The sequence below is a fragment of the Pithys albifrons genome, chromosome 1 (genome assembly GCF_047495875.1).
Source record: "Pithys albifrons albifrons isolate INPA30051 chromosome 1, PitAlb_v1, whole genome shotgun sequence".
NCBI lineage: Eukaryota > Metazoa > Chordata > Aves > Passeriformes > Thamnophilidae > Pithys > Pithys albifrons.
In genome coordinates, this window is record NC_092458.1 from 58,851,793 (window position 1) to 58,874,467 (window position 22,675).

Sequence of the window (22,675 nt, forward strand, 5' to 3'; positions counted from 1 at the left end):
AGTGCAGCCTAGTGGAGGGGATGAATAGGAATGTGCAGGACATTCATCCAAGGGCCCTTCTTCATTGACCTACATGTTGTGTCTCTCCTGAGTCTCCCCAAACTCAGGACAGTGAGTATCTCCTGTTTTTGGAGGCTTGGCACTAGAGGGCACAGCAGCTTTTCCTCAAAAGCTGAGTGCAGCTGTGGCAGCCAGGACAGGATCGTGAGGTTCTGCGCTGGCCTTTGTTGCCTCCTCTGTCTATCCATGAAGGAAGGGCTGTGAGTTGTAAACAGCAGTGTTCAGTGGTGGCTCAGGAGAGAAATAGTAGTGAAACATTATCTGTGCTGAAATGCCTTGCAGACTCTGGGTTACTGCAGCAAAGAACCTGAGGCCCCACACAGAAATGCAGAGCCACAAGTCCTCTAATGCAGAAAATCTTCCTGTTCCTCACATCTAAATACTGGCTGATTGTGCCTGAAAACACTTAGCACTTAACCTGTTAGAAACAGGAGAAAATGCTGCTGTGCTTGAGAAGGCTCAGCTACTGAACAAAGGAATAGTTTTTACCATATTCCTACCTGGATGTTGTTCTCATCTGATGATATACAAGGTTTACAAGTGTCTGCAGTTCCCTTAAGAACGGATAGGCAATTAGAGAAATGTAGTTCATACCAGTAAATACCTCTTAACCTCCAAACACTTGATAAAGGAGGAGAGAAAAGCCAAGTGCTGCCTTCTTGCTTATGAGGAATGTCCCACCATAAGTGATTGCTTTGGGTTAATTTTAAACAAAGTACCCAGTAGTCTGAGGAAGATGGACTGTCAAGAAGGTTGAAGTTTGCTCATATGGTTAGAAAAAATATATATTTTTTAAGTGTTAGAATGAGGAAGAAAAGCATGGAATGAGTAAAGCTTATGGGAAAAAAAATCTAGCTTGGTAAATAGAAACTCTTGAAATATATTTATTTGCAAATATTTGCATAATGCAACTTTGATTCTCCTACTTATTTACCATGTGTTTTTGTTTAATTCTTGCCTCCCCCATCTCTCCCAGGTAGTGCATTTCATTACAAGGCTTGTCTGCTTTTTGGAGAGTCACGTCTGTATATATCCAGTCTTTCCTCATTCCCCTGACTGCTTTGTGGAGCATGACTTCAATGAGAAATTTAAAAGAACTGAGCAATTTAATGTAGAATAGCTTGAATTTATTGTAGTTTTACTTGTCACAGAGCTTTTGTGAGGAAAAATGCCTTGCATAATTTCTCTGAAGAAAAGTCTTAAGTGCATTTGACCTTTAGCTGACTTTGGAAGCTATATCAAATGAATGTGAGATATTTTCCTGGTATTTGAAGATAATATATTGCTCCTTAACTAGTCATTATGAGTATGTTTATTGCTTTTGCACAGCTAGCTGATTTAGTTGTTTGTGCATTAGGAAGGAAGTGAAACTTTTCTGGGTCGTTCTTTCTCTTAACTAACAAAAAGAAAAAAGGGGGGGGGGGGGGCAAAAAAAGCCTGACCAGACAAAATAACGGGTGGAAAACAGCTGAAAGTTCTTTTCAATAATTCTTTATTTTAAAAAGGGATGATGAGTACATACTGACTAAATTGTATGAAAAGTACTTCCTTTTCCTTAAATTTTTATTGAACCCTGGAAGGAGAAGCCCCATTTACTCACTCAGGTAATTACCAGTGAGGTTATGATGCTTCCAGATGCAGATTATGTGGAGATCACTTAACAAGATGTTAATAATGATGCATAATTTTTAGTTACAAAATAGAAATATACTGTACAATATTCTTTCTTTACTGGAGAACATTTGTGCTCACAGTACTTTGGGCACAATTTTGGTTTTGTAACTTTTAAGTATAGGGCACTGAAATTGCTTTAGACTCAAAGATCACAAAAACCTTTGCTTCATTTTGGTTGTATTTCTATACATATGACTGAAACCCTGCCATAGTTAAAATATGTTTCCTATGAAAGGGATAGCTCATTACCTGCCTGCCTGGGAGTTCATGATTAGCCTTTTCCATCATTCTGTCAAATTGATCTCTCTTGCAGCCATCCCAAACGAATAATTTTTTAAAATATCTGAAATAAAGGTTGTGTGAACAAATTCCACAATATCTGAATTTACCGTAGAGAAAGCCCTGTCACATCTTTGCCTGGTGTTGCTGTTTGCTGCACTGTGTTAGGAATAAACACAGAAGGTGCAGGTTTTCGGTGCAAGCAAATCAAACACAAAGTCTATCAGTTTTCAATCTGAGTGAAATATCTGTAATATCTGCAATGCACTTGTTTCATTGTGATTTAAGTTCAGGGTTTTTTTGGGGAGATTGGAGTTTTTTTGTTGGTTTTTTTTTTATTTGTTTGGGATTTTTTTGTGCTGTGTCATTGAAGAAAATAAACACCTATGGAATATCTTTGTTATCTATATCTGCAAAGCAGTCTAGCTGTGTTCCCTTGCCTCTCAGCTTCCATTCTTCTCACAAGCCAGGAATGGGGAGGAACAATCAGGGTATTACATTTTTCATGCCACTGCTTAGAGAATGTTTTTCTTGCAAGTGCTCTTTCACGTGTACCGTAAGTGGAGAGTGTGGGTACACATGTTCTAAATCATCACAGTTGGCATACTTAAAATAATTTGGGCCATTCAACAGAATACTTTCTCTGCAAGCCAACTTTTAGAGGGCCCAACACAAGATGAGTGAAGCCCTTCTGCACTGGAAGGGCACTACCCCAGCCCAGTGCTGGGGAAGTGAAAGGGTCTTGGTCTTCTGCAGCAGAGTTGCAGCCCATCTGCAGGCTTGGCTAAAGATAAGGTAATTTATACCAACCCAGTAAGGTGGGTTAGAGAAAGAAGCACTACACACTTTTCTGGTTAGCTTTACAGATGGTAGAATGTTCTGCTGTTAGCTTGTTAATGCATGTGCATGAGCACTAGGAGTCAAGAGGTGTTCCTCAGAGGACTGCAGTTATGTGGTAGCTTTTGGTGTTAACAGTGGTGAGACCAGCCACATTCTGCAACCCCACAGCAGCCCAGAACAGATCATGAAGGTTCATTGTGGCAGGCTAAAGGGAATTCATTCACAGCCTGGTTTGGTCTGCTGTCTTCAACTGTGGTTTTGGTGTTTGGTTTTACGTGAGTAACGAAGAGGTGTTGAACCAAAGCAGTGCAGCTCTTGACTCTGTAGCCTTCTTTGGCTGTATTGCTCTTTCACACTTACTGTCCTGGTCAGTGTTTGTATTTTTCAAAGGAAGAACAAGCACCAGTATTGATATTTGTTGCAATTTAGAGTTGTAATTTGTTCTGGAGTTTTACTGACTGACACAAGACAAAGATGGCTTTATGAAGTTACTTCTCTTAATGGTTAAAATATGATCAGGAGTAGATAAGTGTGCTTTGCTTTATTTATAATTCCTTCCATGTACCATTGCCTAAGCTATGCTCCATAATGCTTCTCCTTTATTAGCTGCTTCTTCTCTGTGTTTTCTACCATCAATTCAACGTTTGCCATGAAATATCACATATTGTTGATTTAACATAAGTCAATGCTTGCAATAAATATTTGTCAACTAGCTATGTAGTTAGTGTTTATACTTGGATACCTCATCCCACACCAAAGACTTCTGTTGGTTTTAAATAATGCAGCTCACTGCAGCAGAAATGCCTTCCTGATGAAAAGCATGTATTCCCAAAGAATGTATTATTGCATCAATATAACAAACTCACTGGGCTGGAATAGCAGGAGACCTACTTTGATCATGCAGCAACAAAAAAATATTAAATAGGTGTGTTTAAGATTTGCATAAAAAGTGTTAGACAAATCCAGGTCAGGGTAAAGCTGTGAGCAATTACAGGTTAGCAAGTACTCCTTAGTACTTTGGTATAGTACAGGCTTAGCTGTGCAGCTTCCTAGTCTTTGGTTGTAAAATGATACAGTTATTGTGGAGCTCACTGTACTCGAGTGCTTGGTGCCTATTTCCCCGAATGCACTTTACAATTTCAAGTTAGATTTCTCTGCTCTTTGTAGGGAGGAACTGAGCATCTAGGGAAGGGAGTTAGTACATTTTCTTGTGGTGTATCCTTCTCAGTAGTAATTTATGTTGTTTGTCTGAAGTCCTACAGCTCTTCTGGAAATAGGTGTCTACATGCAGTTTGAAGATCCCTTCAATTTTAACATCTTAAGTAATTCCTTTTAAAATAGGAAGTAGGAAGGGTCATACTGTCAACATTTTATACACTAGGTTAATGAGCAAGGCATTTATTAAAAGAATGAGTCTAAAATCTTGTTGATAGGCCAGGAAAGGCCAGGTGGCAAGGGCTGGGTGTTTGGGGCTGAGTCTGTCCTACTGGCTTTAGAGACAACAGTTTGGGCTTGAGTATTGCCCCACATCAGTGACTACCATGTCATCAATGATGTTTCATTGGTACTGTGTTCCCTGGCCAGTTTTGGTATTTGTCAGCTCTCCTCTGGTCAATGCCTAGGCAAGATTTGGGGCATAATGCAGCTCAGGAACTTTTAATCCGTACTGCTGGTATGGATTAGCAGTGGAGAATGTTTAGTGGTGGTGCATGTGGTGGGTGCAAGCTGGGCTTTGCCACTTGCCCTTGAGGCCCTAGGACAGGCTGTGGCTCGTTGTGTTACCAGTCACAGATGTAGTCGTGAGTTCAACCACATGAGCGATGCAGTGCTGGCAAATGAGTCACGCGTTCCTGCACTGTCTTCCCTCTGGCCTCCAGGACTTGTACGTGTTTCTGCACAGCAACTGGCTTCTCTTGGAAAAGCTAGTCTGTTCCTTTCATGCCTTCTAAATTTTGCCTTTCCTGAGATATAGGAATACTTAATCTGTGAATGAGGGGCAGCCTTGAGCCCAAAAAAAGTGCTTGGCGTATCCAGAATGACAGTATTTGCAAGCACACTCACTGGCTGTATGCAAGCTACTTAAGGAGCTTTACTGGTGTAAAGACAGGCAGCAGATTGCTCTTACAGACATCACTCATTTCCAGCAGTCTTTTGGATTTTAGGCACCTAATATCCTGTCTCAGCTTGGAATTTGCAATGGACAATGATTTATAATATTTTCAAGGGTTTTTCTTGCAGGGGACAAAACATGCTAAGGGCCACCAAACAATGGCTTTTCATGGGCTCACCATGTGCCTTTCAACAAAGTCACATTAGGAGGGTGCAAAAGGAAACTGAGGACATATTTGAGGTTTTCTGTCTGTACATACATACTAAATATATTTCTGCTTGCATCATGAGTATGTTCTAGAAGCATGTGGGATGAGAGAGAGGTCACTACTGCCACTGCTGCTTGGCGTGATAGTGCTAAAGGATCATACTGGTTCTGCTGCTTGTGCTTTTTTGCATTTTTTTAAGGTTATGGCATTTCAGTTGTCACTGCTGTGGCTGGAAAAGCTTCTGTGATTTTTGCCTTTATCATACAGGGCATGTTCTTAGAATTCTGTAAAATGATTGTTTTTTGGGTATTTGTGAATATACCATGTAGCATAAATATATATGTATTCACTTATATGCTTTTTTATTTTGAGCATATACACACACACACGCACACACACATTCTTTAATAAATGCTTAAATAAAATAGGTAAGAGTGCTTCTCCCATGCGTTTCTAGTACTCCTGAAGAGTCTCCTTTTATAGAAATCGTGCTGTGCTTTTTGAGGCTTGAAACTTTTATCTGTCTGAACAGGTGAAGGCAAATTGAAAATCCAGGAAGAATAGCAAATAATAGTCTTCGGTGTCTGTACCATCACTTTGTAAATCTACCCTGCCACTCCTGTGTATCATGAAGATGACTCAAGCTGTTATTCATGCTTGGGTGTTACCATCTGAGCAAATCCTCTAGGCTACTGGAAGAGAAACCTGAACACTTAATGCCAAGGTCCTGTGTTTCCTGCTTTTGTCTGTGTTGACAGTGTGTTCACTTCTTGGTAGGCACTCACTAAGTGTACAAAAACGCTCACCAGGTCTGTAAGATACTGGTTACACTAGTGCAGTGTTAGAGAGTTTATCTGTTGAAGGTATAACAAGTCAGCCCAACCCTTAAGATGCTCTTTCGATTCAAGTACAAACATGACCAAAGAGATTACCTAAGACACAGCAACTATGTAGAGTTTTCATTCTGTGAAATTTAGATGCCATTCTTGATTAAGATTTTAAGTTTTTCGCTACTTCATCTACTGCTTTAAAGTATAGAGTTTCTCTGTTACAGGGGTGTAGTCCTACTTCAAGAACTTAGATATTTGAGTTCCCTCTAGACTTGAGATGGAGCGGCACTTCCAGAAAGCAATGAATTCTATTTATTTTCAACAGGTATTTTACAATGGGGTTATTCACTTTCCCTAACTGTGGACAGCATCTGACTCAATGACAAACCTAAACTAGATCTATAATATTTGTCTGTTAAGGTTAGTAGAAGTGAGTCACATGCTTAATTCTAGTTTTCATAATCGTGTTTCTCCCTTTCTTTCAACTTGAGAGGGTCATTAGCAAGGCAGTTGTGTAATCACGCCTGGTTTTGCTCTAGGGGGCTACTTGTGCTCTATATCTTGCCTGTAGTCACTGTTGTGTTTTCTGTTCACATGGAGATCATGTATAGCGGAAGTTCCGAAGCAGAGTCTGTGTCAGGATGTCTCTGGTTCTCGATTTACAGCTGTAACAGGGAACTGGGGGCTATAGGCTGTGCTCAGTGGAGCTGCCAGCTCTGTTGGTGCGGTATAAAGATACCTTGCCTTTCTCTATACCAGTCAAATACAGAGTAAGTCACAGAAATAAGTCTGCATTAACATGATGGACTTTTCTTTAGTCTTTTTCTTCCTTAAGGTTGCCCTGATTATAAGTAAAATTCTAACAGGAAATAGTGAAATAATTTTCTGGGTATACCTGCTTTTCAAGTTGGTCTTTTTTTTATATTGTCCAATGTTTCAGTGGTCATACCACAGCTGTAGAACTTTTGTTTTAGTCCTACTGTGTTTCTGGGTAGTTTGAACTTCAGCTTTTCGTCCTGCAACATTGCAATATCTGCATTGTAAATACTTTGTAAGAACACTTAAAAGTTGCTCTTGAGGGAAGAATATATCAGAATTCAGAGAGATATATTTGCACTCCTTTGGTTTTGTAAGATCTTGCTGAATTGTGGGAAATTTCATGAGTCTATCTTCTTAAATACAAAAGTAAATAAGGCTTGAGTTGAATTCTGCAGCTGTATTCCTGCAGCTTCTTCCTTGGATGAGATGCTCTCCAACTTTGTAGTGTTATAAATCTCTGTAGTGAAACAAAACTGGTGAAATGGGTAGAGTGAAGTTTTGTTTTGTTTTGTTTGGGGTTTTGGTTTCATTTTGTGTTTTTTTTTTGTCTTGCTTATTTTATCTGAGCCACAATCCTAAATAACCGTCGTAAGTTTTTATTGCTCTTTCTATCCTTATTGCCATGTCATTTGAGCCGTTTCATTGCTAACCTTTTTATGGAAGATAAAATTACCTTCTGTTAAGAAGTAAAGTAGGTGCCAAACAAACATTCTAATGTGAAAGTTTGGGTTTTTTCCCCAGCTACATGCTCAATTTTCAAGCTCTTAAGGGGATAACAGTATCATGTCAAATTCAAACTGTCATATTGTATGTTACTGGAGGGGGGTTTTGTCTCTCTGCTTGCTGCAACTTCTTAAAGTTATTGCATGCATAAATGCATGGGATTTGGTTTGATTTATTTTTTGTATGCCAAAAAAGTGCTTTTGTGCCTGCTTTTATACAGTATAAATACATAGTATTTCAGTTACACGTTTGTGTCACTGAGTATGTGTCTTACAGTAACTTTCCAGTAATAAAAAGTCCTTGGCAGGGATGTGGATCCCCCTATTCACAGCTGTTGAGTAGGCATAGTGGTCACCGTCCTCCAGAAAGATAATCCCTCTGGGTTTTGTTGAAGCTTTTCATTTGGGTCGGAATTGCATGTCAGGATTGGTTAGGCACTGGCTGATAAGTGCTATGGTCCAGCTGAGTATGGAGCCACTAATCTCTGGACTGGTGTACCAGCTCTTCTCCTGAAGAGGCTTGAGGTTCACCCAGTTAGACTCTGCCTTGTCTGAGTTTGGCATGACTAAGCACTTGGACTATCAGCACCCTGTCCTCTCCCTTTGGGAGCTGGCCTGCCCAGACCAGAGCCTATGCTTGGCATGCTCTGTCTGTGGCTGTTGCACCTTCCAGCAACTCAGAGGAGCTCACAGATCTTATCTGGACAGCAGTAAGTACTGATTTTGGGGTTTTTTTCCTTCATTTACCACCCATGAGAGCATGTGAAATAGTGTGAGCACGCAGTATATGTGCTAAACTTTGTTTCACACATAAGAAGTGTTAAATAATTCAAGCAGACAAGTAGACCAGCAGTTCTCAGATTTTATTTCATTAATGAACCATATTTTTTGTAAGGACTCAAAAGGTAGATATTTTAGTACTTGTTTCACCATCTGTATTCTCATTTTTCCCCTTACTTTGCTATATACTTAACAAATGTCTCCATTAAGAAATACCTGCAATGGCATGGGTACTTTTTTCATTACTTTATATGACCATCAAAGGTTTTTTTTATAGGTGGTTTCAGCTTTAGTCAAGTGTAGTTCTTGATGCTGTGGTGAATAGTAGTTTTTTTGTAATGCAGTATCAATCCCTATGACCAGGAGTGTCTTCACTTGTTATTACATTAACAGTTGCTCGTAGAAAGTGCTTACCAGGACAAACTTAAAAAAATTATTACATCTGTATTGTTGCATGATTTTACAGAAAGGTGAAGACTTGCAACTGAGATGTGCAATTGACTTCCTTTCATTCATCTAAAAAGCAGAGCCACAATTGTTTTCATATGAAATAGACAATATTATTACCAAGAAAATGGCATTAATTTTGGATGCTTCCTGTTGCTAGCATTGTTATTTAAGAATTTTATTCTTTATAGCAGGAACTCATTGTTTAAAAAAGGTAGAGTTAGGGCAAATCTTAAAGCTACAGAGTGTGGAAAAATATTCTTTTTATCTCATCATAAAAGGATGAGAACTTCTTGCTGAAGGCCTTTGTCCTTGCTTGTGGTTTGATTTTCAAGTTAAAAATGTAGAGAACTTATCCCTTATTCCTGATGCAGGACAGCTTTTAGATTTGTTAGAACTAGAATGAACAGACTGTTTCTTAAATAGGAAGAAAGCTATTTAGAATCTAAATTCTCTGCTCTGGAATTTTTGTTTTTCCAACAAAGTGGCAGGTTTTATAGAAGACCAGAAGATGTGTGAAGGATTCTTTTTGTTTAGTTTAATTTTGTGGTAAGTTCAGTTTTCTTACTGGGCTTATTTCATAAACAGCTGTATAACAGGAACTGGATGGGGGAGGGAGATGATAAATGGGAAAGGCTTCAGTGTCAAAGCAGAATTAGACAATTAGAACAAACGTCTCTGTCCAACTTCTTGCGGAAGTATTAGACTGCGCAATCTTGGCTTTCTGCATGTGCATTCATCTTAAATATTTGACTTCTATTGAGTATATTCTGTCAGCCTACTAGTGCAGTGATAGTCAGTTGTGTTTGTATCATGTTTTCAACTTTCTAGTAATAGGATAACAAATGCAGCCCAGGCATTTGTATCTTTTAGATTTAGAATTATTCTGATTTACATTTTGCCTTAGCTTTTAAAATGTATCCTCTTTCATCTTGTCAGTGGTGCTCAAATGCCAAAACCCCTGCGGTCTAAATGACAATAGTCTAGCAGAAAGGGAACTTGTCAGGATTTACAGGTCTGCCTCAGTGCAAGAACCTTATAATATTACATTTACTGATGGAAAAGTATGGACAAATTGCTCTTCAATGATAAAACTCCTAAAAAATAACTTGAGAGACTAAATAAGGCTAGAGGATACTGTGCTCAGGTTGGATTTTCAAAATTACCAGTCTCAAAGTGAACTTCACTGGGTTCTCTGTAATTTTAGTTGAGTTCTTTGTGTTATTCTAAAAATCTCATCTTTGATGGTGCTGCTACTTGAAAATCACTTTCTCATTTGCAAGAGATGGTGAAAGACTATCTAATCAGGAGTGATATGGAAAGACTGAGTGGCGATCTAGTGCACGCTGCCTCTTTCAAAAGAAATGAGAGGGGCAGTAATGAAACTAGTGGATTTGAAACAAAAGGATGTTTGCAGTTTCTTAGTTTTGTTCCCCCTCCACACACACGCAAAATGTGGATTTTTTTACTGCTGTGAATGTGAAAAACTTTACACACATTTGCAGGAAGACAGGACAAGCTCACAGAAGAAAAATTTTGAGTGTTGTTGAGCACACAAATACATCTGACCCAAAAATCCCCAAGATACAACTAGTAAAGTGGGACAGCACTTAAAGTCTTGTGTGCCTCTCCTACTGTTATCTTCTTCCCCAGACATCCAGCTTTGTCTGCTGTTGTAGGCAGGATTGTAGATTAGCTGAATGTTTGGGGTCTGATTCAGTACAGCCATTCTTATCTTTTACCTGGTCTCAAGAGGTCTTTTTCAATCTTTGCATTTCTGTGACTGAGGGTATTTCCTTAAGAAACAAAAGCTTGGAGGTTGATTCCAGTTAAGGATTCCTTACCTGTCTGAAGTGTCTTCTATGGGGTTTTTTGCACAGTTTTAGATGAAAAATATAAAGATGTATTTGACTTGGTATTTCTTTAAATGTCAAAGACATATATACTGAGGGAAAAAACCCCATTACATGCATTCTACTCCCAAGAAAGCCAGAAATTAAAATTTCAAGCTGAATATAGAAAGTATAAGAGGGGACATATTTTGATTTGAAGCAATGACATGTTGATGCAAATCTGAGGTGTTTATAGTAAGTTGTTTTTTCTTTTCCCTTGTTTTTGAAATTGCTGGTTAATTGTTTAGTTATCATTGGCTGCCTGCCTTGATTTAGATCACAAACATGCGTGGAATCAACTAAATTTCCTCTGCCTTTATTTTTACAGTAAGTGTGCATTTTCTGCACTCTGTAGATGAAGAAACCATCCTGCAAAGAACAATTTAAATTTTGATCCTAAAGCCCCCTGTGTAGGCATATGAATGAAAATAATGCACTTTTAGGAAGTACTGATTGCAACACATTCGGATCCTCAGGAGCTCTGACAATATAAGCAGTTTTTATTTGAGATCTCTTGGCATGAATTAAGAGTATAACTCCTGATCTAGATTTTAAATTTAAATTCTGGCATAAGACCTTACCAGAGAGAAAGAGTTGGTGTATCAAAGGCAGGAGCAGAGGGAGGGAGTGTGTCTGTTCAGGAATGTACCAGTGAAAGCATTGCTCCATCCACAGCTCTTCAGGATAATCTTGTTGCAGAACCAGAAAAGGTGAAGAAAACCTCATGCAGTTCTGAATAGCTGGTGCCTGGGCTTTTCATGAGCTTGTTGTGGGAGGTACAGGTTTACTGCTCTTTTAAATACGTCAGATCAGGAATTTTTCAAGTAATAGTCTGATTCTCAAAATTGCATATGATGGTTTTTTATGTTGGTTTTTTTGTTAGGATATTTGGTTTCCCCCTGCCCTGTGGAAGAGTGAAGTTTAATAATAAAAAATACAATGTTTCCCAAATAGTTTTGGGATATCAAGGTATTAACTGGTTGAAAAGCTATTGTACTGTGTTGCACTGTACTGTTGGAAAAAGCAGAAGCTGCTGCCCTGGAGAATGAGTGCAAAGCAGAAAGTCTGTACTTGTCCAGGCTACTTGAGCTAATACATCAAGGAAGTCTGGTTTAAAGGGCAGTACTCATGCATGTGACTGTCTGCTTGTTCTGTTTATAAGTCATTGATTTTTTTTATATATATCTTTTTTCCTCCCCATAGTTTTGTAATCTCAGAACAAGTAGCATCTCTTTACCAGGGTGAGGCTCCAGGGGACTCATTGATGTAATGAAGAGGTGTTGCTGAACAAGTTGTCACTCAGCTGAATAACAGCTTTGACAAGCTCCATCAGAGCAGTAGCCTAGAAACATAGCCCAGCATGACATTAAAGGCTTTTGTCTCAGAGTCTTCAAAAGGGAGTTTAATATGAAATAGACTCTTTAGAGAGGGATACACTGAGGTGTTAGAGATCCGTATCTGGTTTTGTAATTTGGATTTGTCAGTGGCATATGGAACACATACAGAATCTCTACTGTGTGCTGGGGGTTTCATGCATTTTTCTGAAGCCAGGTATGAATCAGAAGAGTTCAGTATTCCCAACTAAGATAATTGCTTATTTTTGGATATTATGCAAATGTTTATATCTATGATATCTTCGCAGCTTCAGCTCATAATCTTTGAATTTTCGTAAGTTCTGTGGATAAATATTGAAAATGCTGTTACATTTAAAATTCAATCAACACTAGTTTCTAGCAGTCTTTGAGTAACTCAGTTTCTCAATAGCAGCAGACAGCATACGGTTGATTAATAACACTTAAACAAAAGCTTTGCAAAAGGAAGTAAACTCAGCTAGATAACATATTATATACTCTTACAGCTCAATATGCATTTTCTCCAGCATTGATTCACTCTTCTGTATACAACCCTGAAAAAAAATGCCTCAGTGCTGTGTATGTGTTGCAACTGACTATCCTAAATCTACAGTGCAAAAGCATTTAAACTTGGTTCTTTTTCTAGACTCTGTTGTTTTGGGGGAGGAAAAAACAATATTTATTTATTCTTTTAAATTTTATTTTATTTTGCAGTGATGTTAAATTCATTTTGAGGGAAGTGTATGCAATGTTCTAGTAGCTGGGAAACATACAGCAGGATTTTGTAAAGCACTTTTGTCTATATATTCTTGTTTGTAAAAGTAATATATGTAGATTCCTCCTTTTACATGGTGTTGGCTTTTCAAAGTGTCTTGATTAATTTTGCTAGCACATAGCCCTAAGTACTTGATTTTTATACTTTTTAAAGTTTGAAGAAAGTAGCATTTGAAATTTTAAATGTTCATGCTAAAATTATTTCTAGGACACAAAAATAGGGAGGAAGTTGTAGTGTAAAAATTCCAATATCTTGAATTTCTTTGAGACACTGAATAGTTTCCTGGAAGAAATATTTGAGTTGATGAATATGTTGATTTTTAGTTGGCAAAGGTCATGTTTTTCTAAGAAGCTAGTACTTTGGATAGAATTAACTTATTTAGAGGATGTTATTTTCCTCAAACATCACGTTAAATTGGAGAACTTCTCATGAAAGAGTTTGGTAAAGTGGTACTGTAACTAAAGCACTAACTTCAGTCATCAGAAATTACTTTGATTTAATTACACAGGCATCTGAGATAGAGGTGAGAAGAAAAACCAGTTTTTCTGAGTCGTTTCCAAATGCTCTAAACTACTAGAAGACTTAATTGCTTTATGGGGGCCAGAGAGCATATATTTTTATCAGATAAACCTGGGAGAAACAAAGTTCTTGTAAGCCATGGATTGAAGTATCCTATGAACATAGTGTTCCCTAGAAGGAAGGTGCAGGGAAAAAGGCAGGAGGAAGGAATAGGAGGGAGAGAGAGAAGAGGAGACACTGAAGCAGGCACAGTAGCTGAAGTGATATGACAGTGTGGGGCAATTTTCCTGAATAACTGGATCCTGCAGCATAAAGTAGGTAGCTTCACCCCCAACCTCAGTAACTGGAAACTGATGTCGTTATTAGAAACAAGCAATTGTTGTAACTTCAGGAAAGAAAACCAACCTACTTTTTTATTTGTGTTTGGCTTGACAAACAGTCTTTGGACTTTGGTTAACCTAATCCAAACCCAAAAGGTCATTTCTTACATACAATCTGTTAGAACAGACCTTTGACATAAATTGTGAAAATAGTTTTGCTGTGCTATTATGCTTAACAGTTTTACAGTCTTGTAATAAACTTTTCAGATGTGAAGGAAGTGTAACATTTACATATCAGAATGTATGTCCACAGCTGAAGAAATGTACAGGATTCTAATTCCAGTTTAGTCCCAGTAGTCCTTTAATATAGTTTATATTGTAGAGTCACTGTCAAATATTTTCATTTTTATGGTCTGAAGGCTGTGTTGAATGAAGCTTTCTGAAACTGGCCTTTCAGAGAATCTGACGTCCTGTGTTCTAGTGGAGCGGTTCTTTTTTATTGAATTTTGAATTGTATCTGATGTGAAGTAATAGACTATAGGGTCAAAACAGCAGTTGGAGACGGCGATGCACAGAGTGATGGGGTACATAGTCCTGACTGCAGTTACCACTGAGCAATTAACCAAGGTCTGTGTTCTCATAAGGGAGTAAAGTATTAAAGTGACATTATAAGGCACAAAGCAGAAGCAGAATATCACCAAATGGACAAAAATCATTTTGAGTACCTTTTTCTTGCTTAATTTATTCCGGCTTAATGTAAGCGGCTTGTTCAAAGTCCGTAGGACCATAGTGGAGCAGGTCACATTCAAGATGAGTGGAATGAAAAACCCAACTGTTTCAATGAAGATAACAATCCGGGATAAGTAGGTTTTCCACGTGTCCTCTGAAAAGTTTTCAAAGCACGTCCTTTGTTGAGTATTGTTACGTTGATTTGTGGACTGGAAAAAGCTTGCTGGTGTGCTGCCTGCTAACACAGTTACCCACACTGCAACACAGACAATTTTTGCATTCCTCTTGGTTCGCAGGGTCTTAGATCGGAAGGGGTGTACAATAGCTAAAAAGCGATCTACGCTTATGCAAGTCAGAAATAAAATGCTCCCATACATATTTGTATAAAAGAGGGTGACAGAAATCTTGCAAAGGATGTCTCCAAATGGCCAGTTTCTGGTTACAAAGTAATAAATCCTGAAGGGTAATGTAAACACAAAAAGCAGGTCTGATATGGCTAAATTAAGCATGTAAGTTGTAGTTTCATTTCGCACTTTTAAGGTACAAGTGAAAATGTAGATCGCCACACAGTTTGCTATGAGGCCGAGAACAAACACCATGCTAAAGATACACCCATACAAAGTATATTTAAAGGAGTCCTCAGTGGAACAATTAGAGCTTACCATTATAATGGTATGTTTAAAATTCCTGTGATTTGGAGGCTTCTCTGGTATTTTTATTGCAACTTTTTGAAATTCCAGAAGAACTCGCAGATCAGATGTATCTGAACGGTGTGCTTTGGCAAGTTTGTTGTGCTGTGAAGCTTCAGGGAGGCAAGGCAAGCTCTGTGGCAGGGGAGTGCATCCCCAGCACAAATCAGCAGGAGGTCACTCTTCCCTTCCGAGGGCTATTTGTAATCACATAGCCAGTCTGCGAAAGCCAGAAAACACATCATTTGTGGCAGATGAGGTCACCTCAAAGCTTGCTTAGTTCCATTTCGTGCCTCGATTCAGTGAAGCCATTGTAGGGCTTTTATGCCTCGCTCTTGGCTGCAGATGGTGACGGCGAAGCCTTGTCCATCCGAATTTGCTGGGAGCGTGTGCTTCAGAAAACCATTTCCTGGACTCCGCAAAGTGTCGGCTCTTGCATTTCTCCCTGAGCCTACTTTCTGTACAACGAGTTTGTCGGCTCACTGGCTGGCCCCATGGGGCGGGAAGCAGAGGCAGAAGGGAGCTGCTTGCCAGGGCAGAAACCGAATTCCAGAGCGTGTTTGTTCCTGTAGCCCACAGCCCTCGGCAGCTCTCGCCAGCCCAGCGCCTTCTGGAGAGGAGAGCAGAGCGCTCAGGCAATTTGTAGCATGACATCACAGGAAGAAGAGGTGGGCGCTCCAGAGGTTTCAGTTTAGTTTGCCTTCGCCGTGGCTGATAATGTCTCTGCTCTGCCTTGCAGGCGTGCAAATGGTCACCAGCAGTGCTGCAGCTGCCTCTTAACTCTTTCTGTGCTCCCTCAAATATCCTTTGTCAGTGTTGCCAGGGCCCAAAAATCTTTCTTCAGTTGTGAGAAGACTTTGCAGTGCCCGAATAAACCTCACACCTTAGAGTTCCTGTTTTTCTTTGGAGATAGTAGAATTGTGGGATTTTATATAGTATTGAATTAACATTAAATTTTTTGTTACATACCTTTGCTTGTAATAGAGAACACATTCATCACCAGGAGTCAGCTGAATAGTTCTATGTAAATTCCCTCAAAACCAGCCTGAGGAGGGACAAAGTAACGTTTTAGATAATAATAACTGAAAGAGAGAAGGTGCTCTTGGATATTCCCAGGACTGAGATGTGTTGTAGTGAGTGGAAGGAGAAGTTTTTAACTTGTTCCAAATTAGAAAGCGCACCACAAGCTTTATTTCTAACCAGAAATGTGGTTCTTTAAAAAAAAAACCACCAAAAATCCCCCAAACAAACAAACACTTTAGGGGTTTTTTTTAAACGTTGTGATGCAGAAAACATTTTCTTCAATATGTAAGCACAGAATTAATACACCAAAATGCATGCTGTGCTGTGCAGTTGTTTCTGGCATTTTAAAGGGGCCGGTTATCACATATGCACAAAATGCTCCCATTAGTCACTGATCAGTGAAATGAAAACATGTTGTAACTAATTATATTGTTAAGTAAATATATAAAAACCAGCAGCTCTTACTGCCTGTAGCGGCAGATATGAAATAAATCTCAGTTTAGACAGGCTCATTTATTTAACAGCAGCTTGGATAGACTCACTTCTGGCATCAAAAGCAGTCTGTTTCTAAGTCTTGGAGTAACAAATCTCTTCATATCTGGCTGGGTGGCATGGTTTGTTTGAACTAGATTTTAATCAGTTGTACCTAAGCAAGGCTCTGGGCAAAACCTTTCTAGTCTTCTGTGAAGGCAAGTAAATGTAGTGCTTCACAAGATTTTGGCATAGTTTCTTAATGTAAACTATGTCAGACAAAATTCAGAAACATGCAAAAGTGGGTCTTGCTTATTTTATTTCAAGTTTTCTTTACAGTTTTCTGTGAAACATTTTCACCTTGATTTTGAGTTGAAATCAAGCAGTTTAACTTCAATAGGCCATAAACACAAGAAGCCTTCTGACTAGTTTTGAAATTCATGCTCAGTCAGAAAGCATAGTGCATCTTGCACTTGTAAGTCAGCCAGAAATGAAAATGTGAGCTTAGCAGAGTCTCTCATGTGTTCAATTTAACTTGCACCTTAGCATATAGTTGCCTTACCTGACTTAGTTCACTAAATCAGTCATCACACACTAAATTTTGTTTCAGTTCCTGGCAACCTTGCATGGTGAAAGAGGTTTTCCTGCAAAAGTTCTGCATCAGGCCATGGAAGCTCTGAGCTCAGTTTTACTGCTCTGACTTTGCACAGGAAAACTGCGTGGGGCAAGCTTAGTTACCGGAATGAAAATCCCTGAAATACAGAAATTTGGTGTCATAGGTCAAAGCCTCATGCAATAGTTCACGTTTAGAAAGAGAAACTAATGGAAATGAGTATGTCTCTCATCAATCAGTACTTAATTTGGCATTTGGGCGAAGGTGTGGGTGCCAGAGGCAGGGTGGGATGTCTGACCAGCTGCACTGTCCATTTTACCACAGTAAATGTGCTTTAAAGCAGTAGTGAAGGGACACCCTCAGCCTTTGCTTCATCCATCGGAGCTCCTGCCTTGCTGTGGCCTATGTTGTTGCTCCTGTTACTTATGTGGACACTACTCAGAGCTGTATTTTAGGGTTTTGGGTGTATGTTTGTGTTGTCTTTGGTACTCTATTGCCCCTGTACCCTTTTGGTGCAGTATAGTACATGTACTTTGCATTGACTGAAGTCCTAAGTGATACTTGTACATGTCCAGAAATAACATTCAGAGGCAGGGTTTCTCCACCTGCAGATGAAAATTTTAAAAACGCTGAACTGACAGGTTTTTCATTCCCTTCATGTTTCAGCAAGGAGGGTTATGACTGAGCATGCAGGCTGAGTCATTTTAGTGTAAAAATGTGAACGGCAAAGGCGAATTGTGTACCTGTTTTCTTAAATTAGATGAGGCTGATTGTTACCAAGCAGTGCTTAAATTTGTGTGAGCTTCTCCAGGCTGAGGAGCCTGTGTTGGTGTCCTGGAAGCTCTTGGGAGTCAGGAGTAGCCTCCCTCCCGGCTCGGCTCCAGCAGAAGCAGGGGCGAAACTTCACTGTGCACTCCCCATTTGCTGGATCATGTTTTAAGGTGTTGGGCTTTGTGCTGACAGGTTCGGAAAAGAATTTAGTAGACCCCAGTGCTTAAAAAAAATTTTAAAGAAGTTTATCAGTTATATGAAGAAAGAATTGTCATGGTAATGACCTTGTTTATGCTCCTTTACCACAGGCAATTTTCCTTTGGGATGGGGAGGGGAAGGGTAGGCAGGAGGAAGCAGCTGCAGGGAGGGCCCCGTACACTGAGTGGGGGTTTTCTCCAAAGGAAACAATGCTGTTGCTGCAGGGAAATGCATATGTAAGTCTGTCTACCTTTATACATCAGAGATGGGAATGAGTTAGGACCTGTCATTTGTTGCTAGTGCTACATGAGCAAAGCCTGCATTTTCATCAGCTGGCTTCCTGTGGCTCTTGAAGAGGCACCAAAGGCAGAGTGCGCGTGGGCTCCTTAAAGGCAAGAGCTGATGAGATTCTTGAAATCATCTCTCACTTCAGCACCGAACAGACTCCATGCACTCCTTCAGCCAGTTACCACTTAACTCTGCTTATATGAGTTTAGGTACCTGAGATTAGGTATCTAGGACTATTTACACCTTTAAGTGATCTTGGATTTGTTTGGCAAACCCATTCCAGCAGTAAACTGGGGGTCAGAAGGAAAAGCCCTTATAACCCTAGCAGTGTGCTAGTGGAGTGGCTGTAGGACACTGCTCCTTCCTCTTACTCCTAGGTGCCACAAAGCTCTCATTTAGGACACAGGGGCAGGATCCCTTAAATTCAGAAGTCCAAGTTGAGCGATAAAGAAATATTTCACTGAAATAAAACAAGTATTGGAAGGCTTGGAAAGATATGTTCACCAGTGTTGTGTGTTCTACTGGTGGTACCCTCACCTTCAGTACTGGTAGGTGCTTCTGAAACAAGTTGTAATCAAAGGCGAAGTTAATTTTGAACTTGTCTTATGTGCTGGATTTAGTCTGTGCTGATGCTACTACTACTAAAAGCTCTTTAGAGGAAAAAAAAAAACAACTTCAGCATTATTAGTGTAATAAATTCCTACAGTCTTTCCAAGGCCAGAGTATGCACTGTTAAATGATGCACAAAGTGCTCTATATAACTCCATTATTCAATAACTAATGTTACTACTTTTAGAGGCACATCTGTGTCATGGTACAGGCATTTGTTCTCATTTTGGTTAAGCAAGCCTATGCAGAAGAACTTGCCCTATCTGTTGTAGCAAAGACAAACACTCTCAGGACAATATTTTCTTTGCCCTAAGTTATTATTTATCGACTTATTTTTATGGGGTTTAGCATTTCTTGTCCATTTACTGGAGTTTTTCTTTAGGGATGTGTATGTACAGGAAGGAATTTATTATGGTTGAGAAGTAGGGCTGGGAGCCAGGAAGTCTCTTTCTGGCTGTGCCACAAATTTTCTGTTCCAGTCCTGACAGAATTTTCTGTGACTGTGCTCTAGTTTCCTTCCATATAAGAGCTCATTCACTGCAATGTTAGGCTGTCTTAATTGCTAAATATAGTCTGAAATCCTTGGATGGAGAACCCTTTATTAAATAGCATCTTAAAGCTAGTGAATGTGATGAAAATGTAGGAAGATGAAAATTTTGTCTCTTCAGATTAGCTTCCACCCAAGCAAAAGGATCAATTAAGAGACTTCACTTGATTCAACTCCGTAAGTCTCTGGAAAAGTAGGTCTAGAGCAAGCAGGGCTGAGCATTTTGACCTTCTCAGCTGCCTTTGAGGAGTTGCCTACTCAGACACCCCTAAGTCGCTGTCAGACTGCTCCTGGGAAATGGCTCACTGCCTTCTAAAATACTGTCCACATGCAGAAAAAGTATGAAGCTTTTAGTGCACTGAAAATTCCCCCCCCTCCCGCCCCTTTAAAATTTTCTGGTGTGGCAGGCAAAACTTCAAATGAGCATTATAAGACCTAGGGTGAACTGAGTATTTTTATCTAGCCATGTGATTATTGCAGAGCCAGTTCAAGGCTTCTTCATGTCAGAAAACTTGTTAGCTTAATGTTTATGAAATCACACCTACAAATTACAAGGAAAAGTTGAAAGAAAGCTGTAAATACTTTTTCCACTGAAAGTTTGACCTCTAGAACCAGTTTTCCCAATTAATTTTTGTTTTACTAGCCATGTTCTAATACAGAGCAAACAAAAATCTTTCAAATATTGAAAAAAAAAGTAAGCGAAGCAAAAGTATTTGGGCTGTAATCTGTGAGGGTGTGTAATTGCTTAAAAAGGGAAAAGAAAGCTCAGAATGAAATTCTTGCATGTTTGAAATGCTTCTTTTTTCTCTTTAAAATTGTTTCAATTTCCTCTGTGGGAGATACAACAACTTCTCTCATGCTTGTAGAAAGAGGAAACAATTTATCTCCTTTCATGTGAGTTTTCAGGCTGCTGGAGTCCTCTTTTCCCCCCCCTCTGCTCTTGTGTTGATGGAAAGGAGGGATTTTAGAACCCAAACATATGTACAGCAAAGGTATTTTGAACTTGAGAACAATTGTTTGTTTTAGTTCTTTGGTCTTAAAAGCATGTGCAGTGAATATGAATCATACTCTAGGAAATGCTACTTGTGGTCAAATTCTAGTTCTGAAACACTTCCTCACAGTGTTTGTTGTGTATCTGTGTGTAAGCAAGGAGCTTCTTTGAACCACTTCAAGTCCCTTCCCTGCTGTTTCCTGTACTGTCCTTGATGTACCTAGTAGTATAAGGAGAAGTGGACTACAGAGGCCATGTTTTAACTTATGAAATACTGTGTAAAAGCTTATATAGACAGAAAGGAAAACCAACGTGTTTATAAATAATTTTAAGCAAGTAAGAGGCAAATAAAGTACATTCTGTTGCTTTTGAGGTGAAACCTTCTCCTTTGAAACAGAATTTCAGACCTAAGTGCTACTGTTGGGACTATGTTCAGTCATTGCAGTATCCCCTAGCATAACGGAATCCTTCACAATATCCACAAGTCTGCTAGAGGCTTTCTCAATATTCTAACTTATGGGGGAACAACTTAAGAGAAAGAAAATGAGAGAATATTTTAAAATACTATTAATTTTACATTCTTTTTCTTGTTTTCTTTTGATTTCGCTCAAAGGTGTTTGGAGAAGGGTTTTAGAAAAAGCTTTCTGTGCACAGTGGTGGAGAAAAGTGCAGAACTGTGTGCTGGAGTTTGTCATAGAAGTTTTGAAGATACTTTTAGAGTATTTCAGAAAATATATGTACCCTTTGCTTACATTCCAGAGCTGGCTCTTAGTGTTATTTGGTTTGTTGACCACAATAGTTGAGACAAATTGAAAATAGGGGATTAATTACTTAAAGTACAATACTGCAATTTTGTAAGTAATTTCTGTGATAGCACTAATAGAAAAGTGCAGTGTCTAATCATAAAAGAAGCTTTTTTACAAGAAGCTCAAAGGTCCATTTAATGCTGATGAACACATTAGGGTTACCTAGAATCATGTAAACATTATCATGGAATATGCAGATTGGTTGTTTGCATTGTAAATATACAGGAGCAATTACAGTGGTGCTTTAGGCCACTGACATGACTGATAAATACTTGAATGAAGGTTCTTGAGTTGAATTTTTTTGTGTAACTCATGGAAAGTCCCAGAAGCATTTTTTGCTTACATGCTCAAATATTTTGATGTGCAAAGCAAATTTTTCTGATAACGCAGTTAGAAAGATATCCAGAGGAAACAATAAGTGAATAAGATACTATCAACATGTCCATTTGTTATATAATATATTGAAAAGAGTGACGCACACCTGCCTCTAATACATGCAGCAAGAGCAGGTAAAAAATGGCACATCTCCTTACCCATCACCGCACCTCAGCTTTGAATTCTTCAGTTTCTGTAGCTGTGAACAGTGTGTGCTTGTCTGTATTAGGAGTTGTTGATTTAAGCCTCTGACCCTTTGTATGGTCTCATTTTAAGGGGCAACTTGCTTTGCGGGATGAACAAATTCACCATTTCCATTGCATCTTAATAAGCCCACTTGGCAAGATAAGAAACTCTTGAAAGATGATTGAAAATGGTCCTGCTGGTTTGTAGCACAGTATTTCTCAGAGGCCCTACAGTATATGCAGTAGACATTGCATAGAGATTTGTTAGGGACAGTGACGTGGAGAATTTACAACAGGTATCCAGATACATCCTGAGATGATGTTTGGAGTTAGACTTTATAGTGCATAACTTCTTTTACTGCAGTGTATTACCTGGAGAAGAGGCAGCGTGGCATCGTGCCTTAGAAGACATCAAGTGATTGCGACACATGAGTCTAGTTGATCTTACAGCAGGCTAGAAGAGGTTAGATAACATGAAATCTTTGAGAGCTTTAGTCTGTGGATAACTACAAATTTTATTCAAAATACTTTTCAAGTGCGAAACATGACTGTTTTAAGTAAAAAATAGTCAATTAAAAAATTGATTCCTACAGTAAGCAAATACTAGGAATGAAAGGAAGGAAGAAGCCTCATGAATTATTCTGGAAACTGTTTCAAAAGATGCAGGGTGAAATGGTCAGGGCAACAGAACTTGTAGAAAGACATCTGCAATTTGTGTAGTTCTAAGGCAGTTGTGATTTTTCAGATCTTTAA

General features: G+C 39.0%; 2 protein-coding genes across 4 annotated transcripts in view; one reads left to right on the forward strand and one right to left on the reverse strand.

Moving 5' to 3' along the window:
- RB1 (RB transcriptional corepressor 1) overlaps nucleotides 1–22,675 on the forward strand; it is a 73,396-nt gene that overhangs the window by 28,737 nt on the left and 21,984 nt on the right. The gene's annotated exons all lie outside the window — the stretch shown is intronic.
- LPAR6 (lysophosphatidic acid receptor 6) lies at nucleotides 13,694–15,685 on the reverse strand. Its single transcript, XM_071551373.1, has one exon. It carries the CDS (start codon nucleotides 15,019–15,021, stop codon nucleotides 13,999–14,001), a length of 1,023 nt encoding a protein of 340 aa, XP_071407474.1. The 5' UTR covers nucleotides 15,022–15,685; the 3' UTR covers nucleotides 13,694–13,998.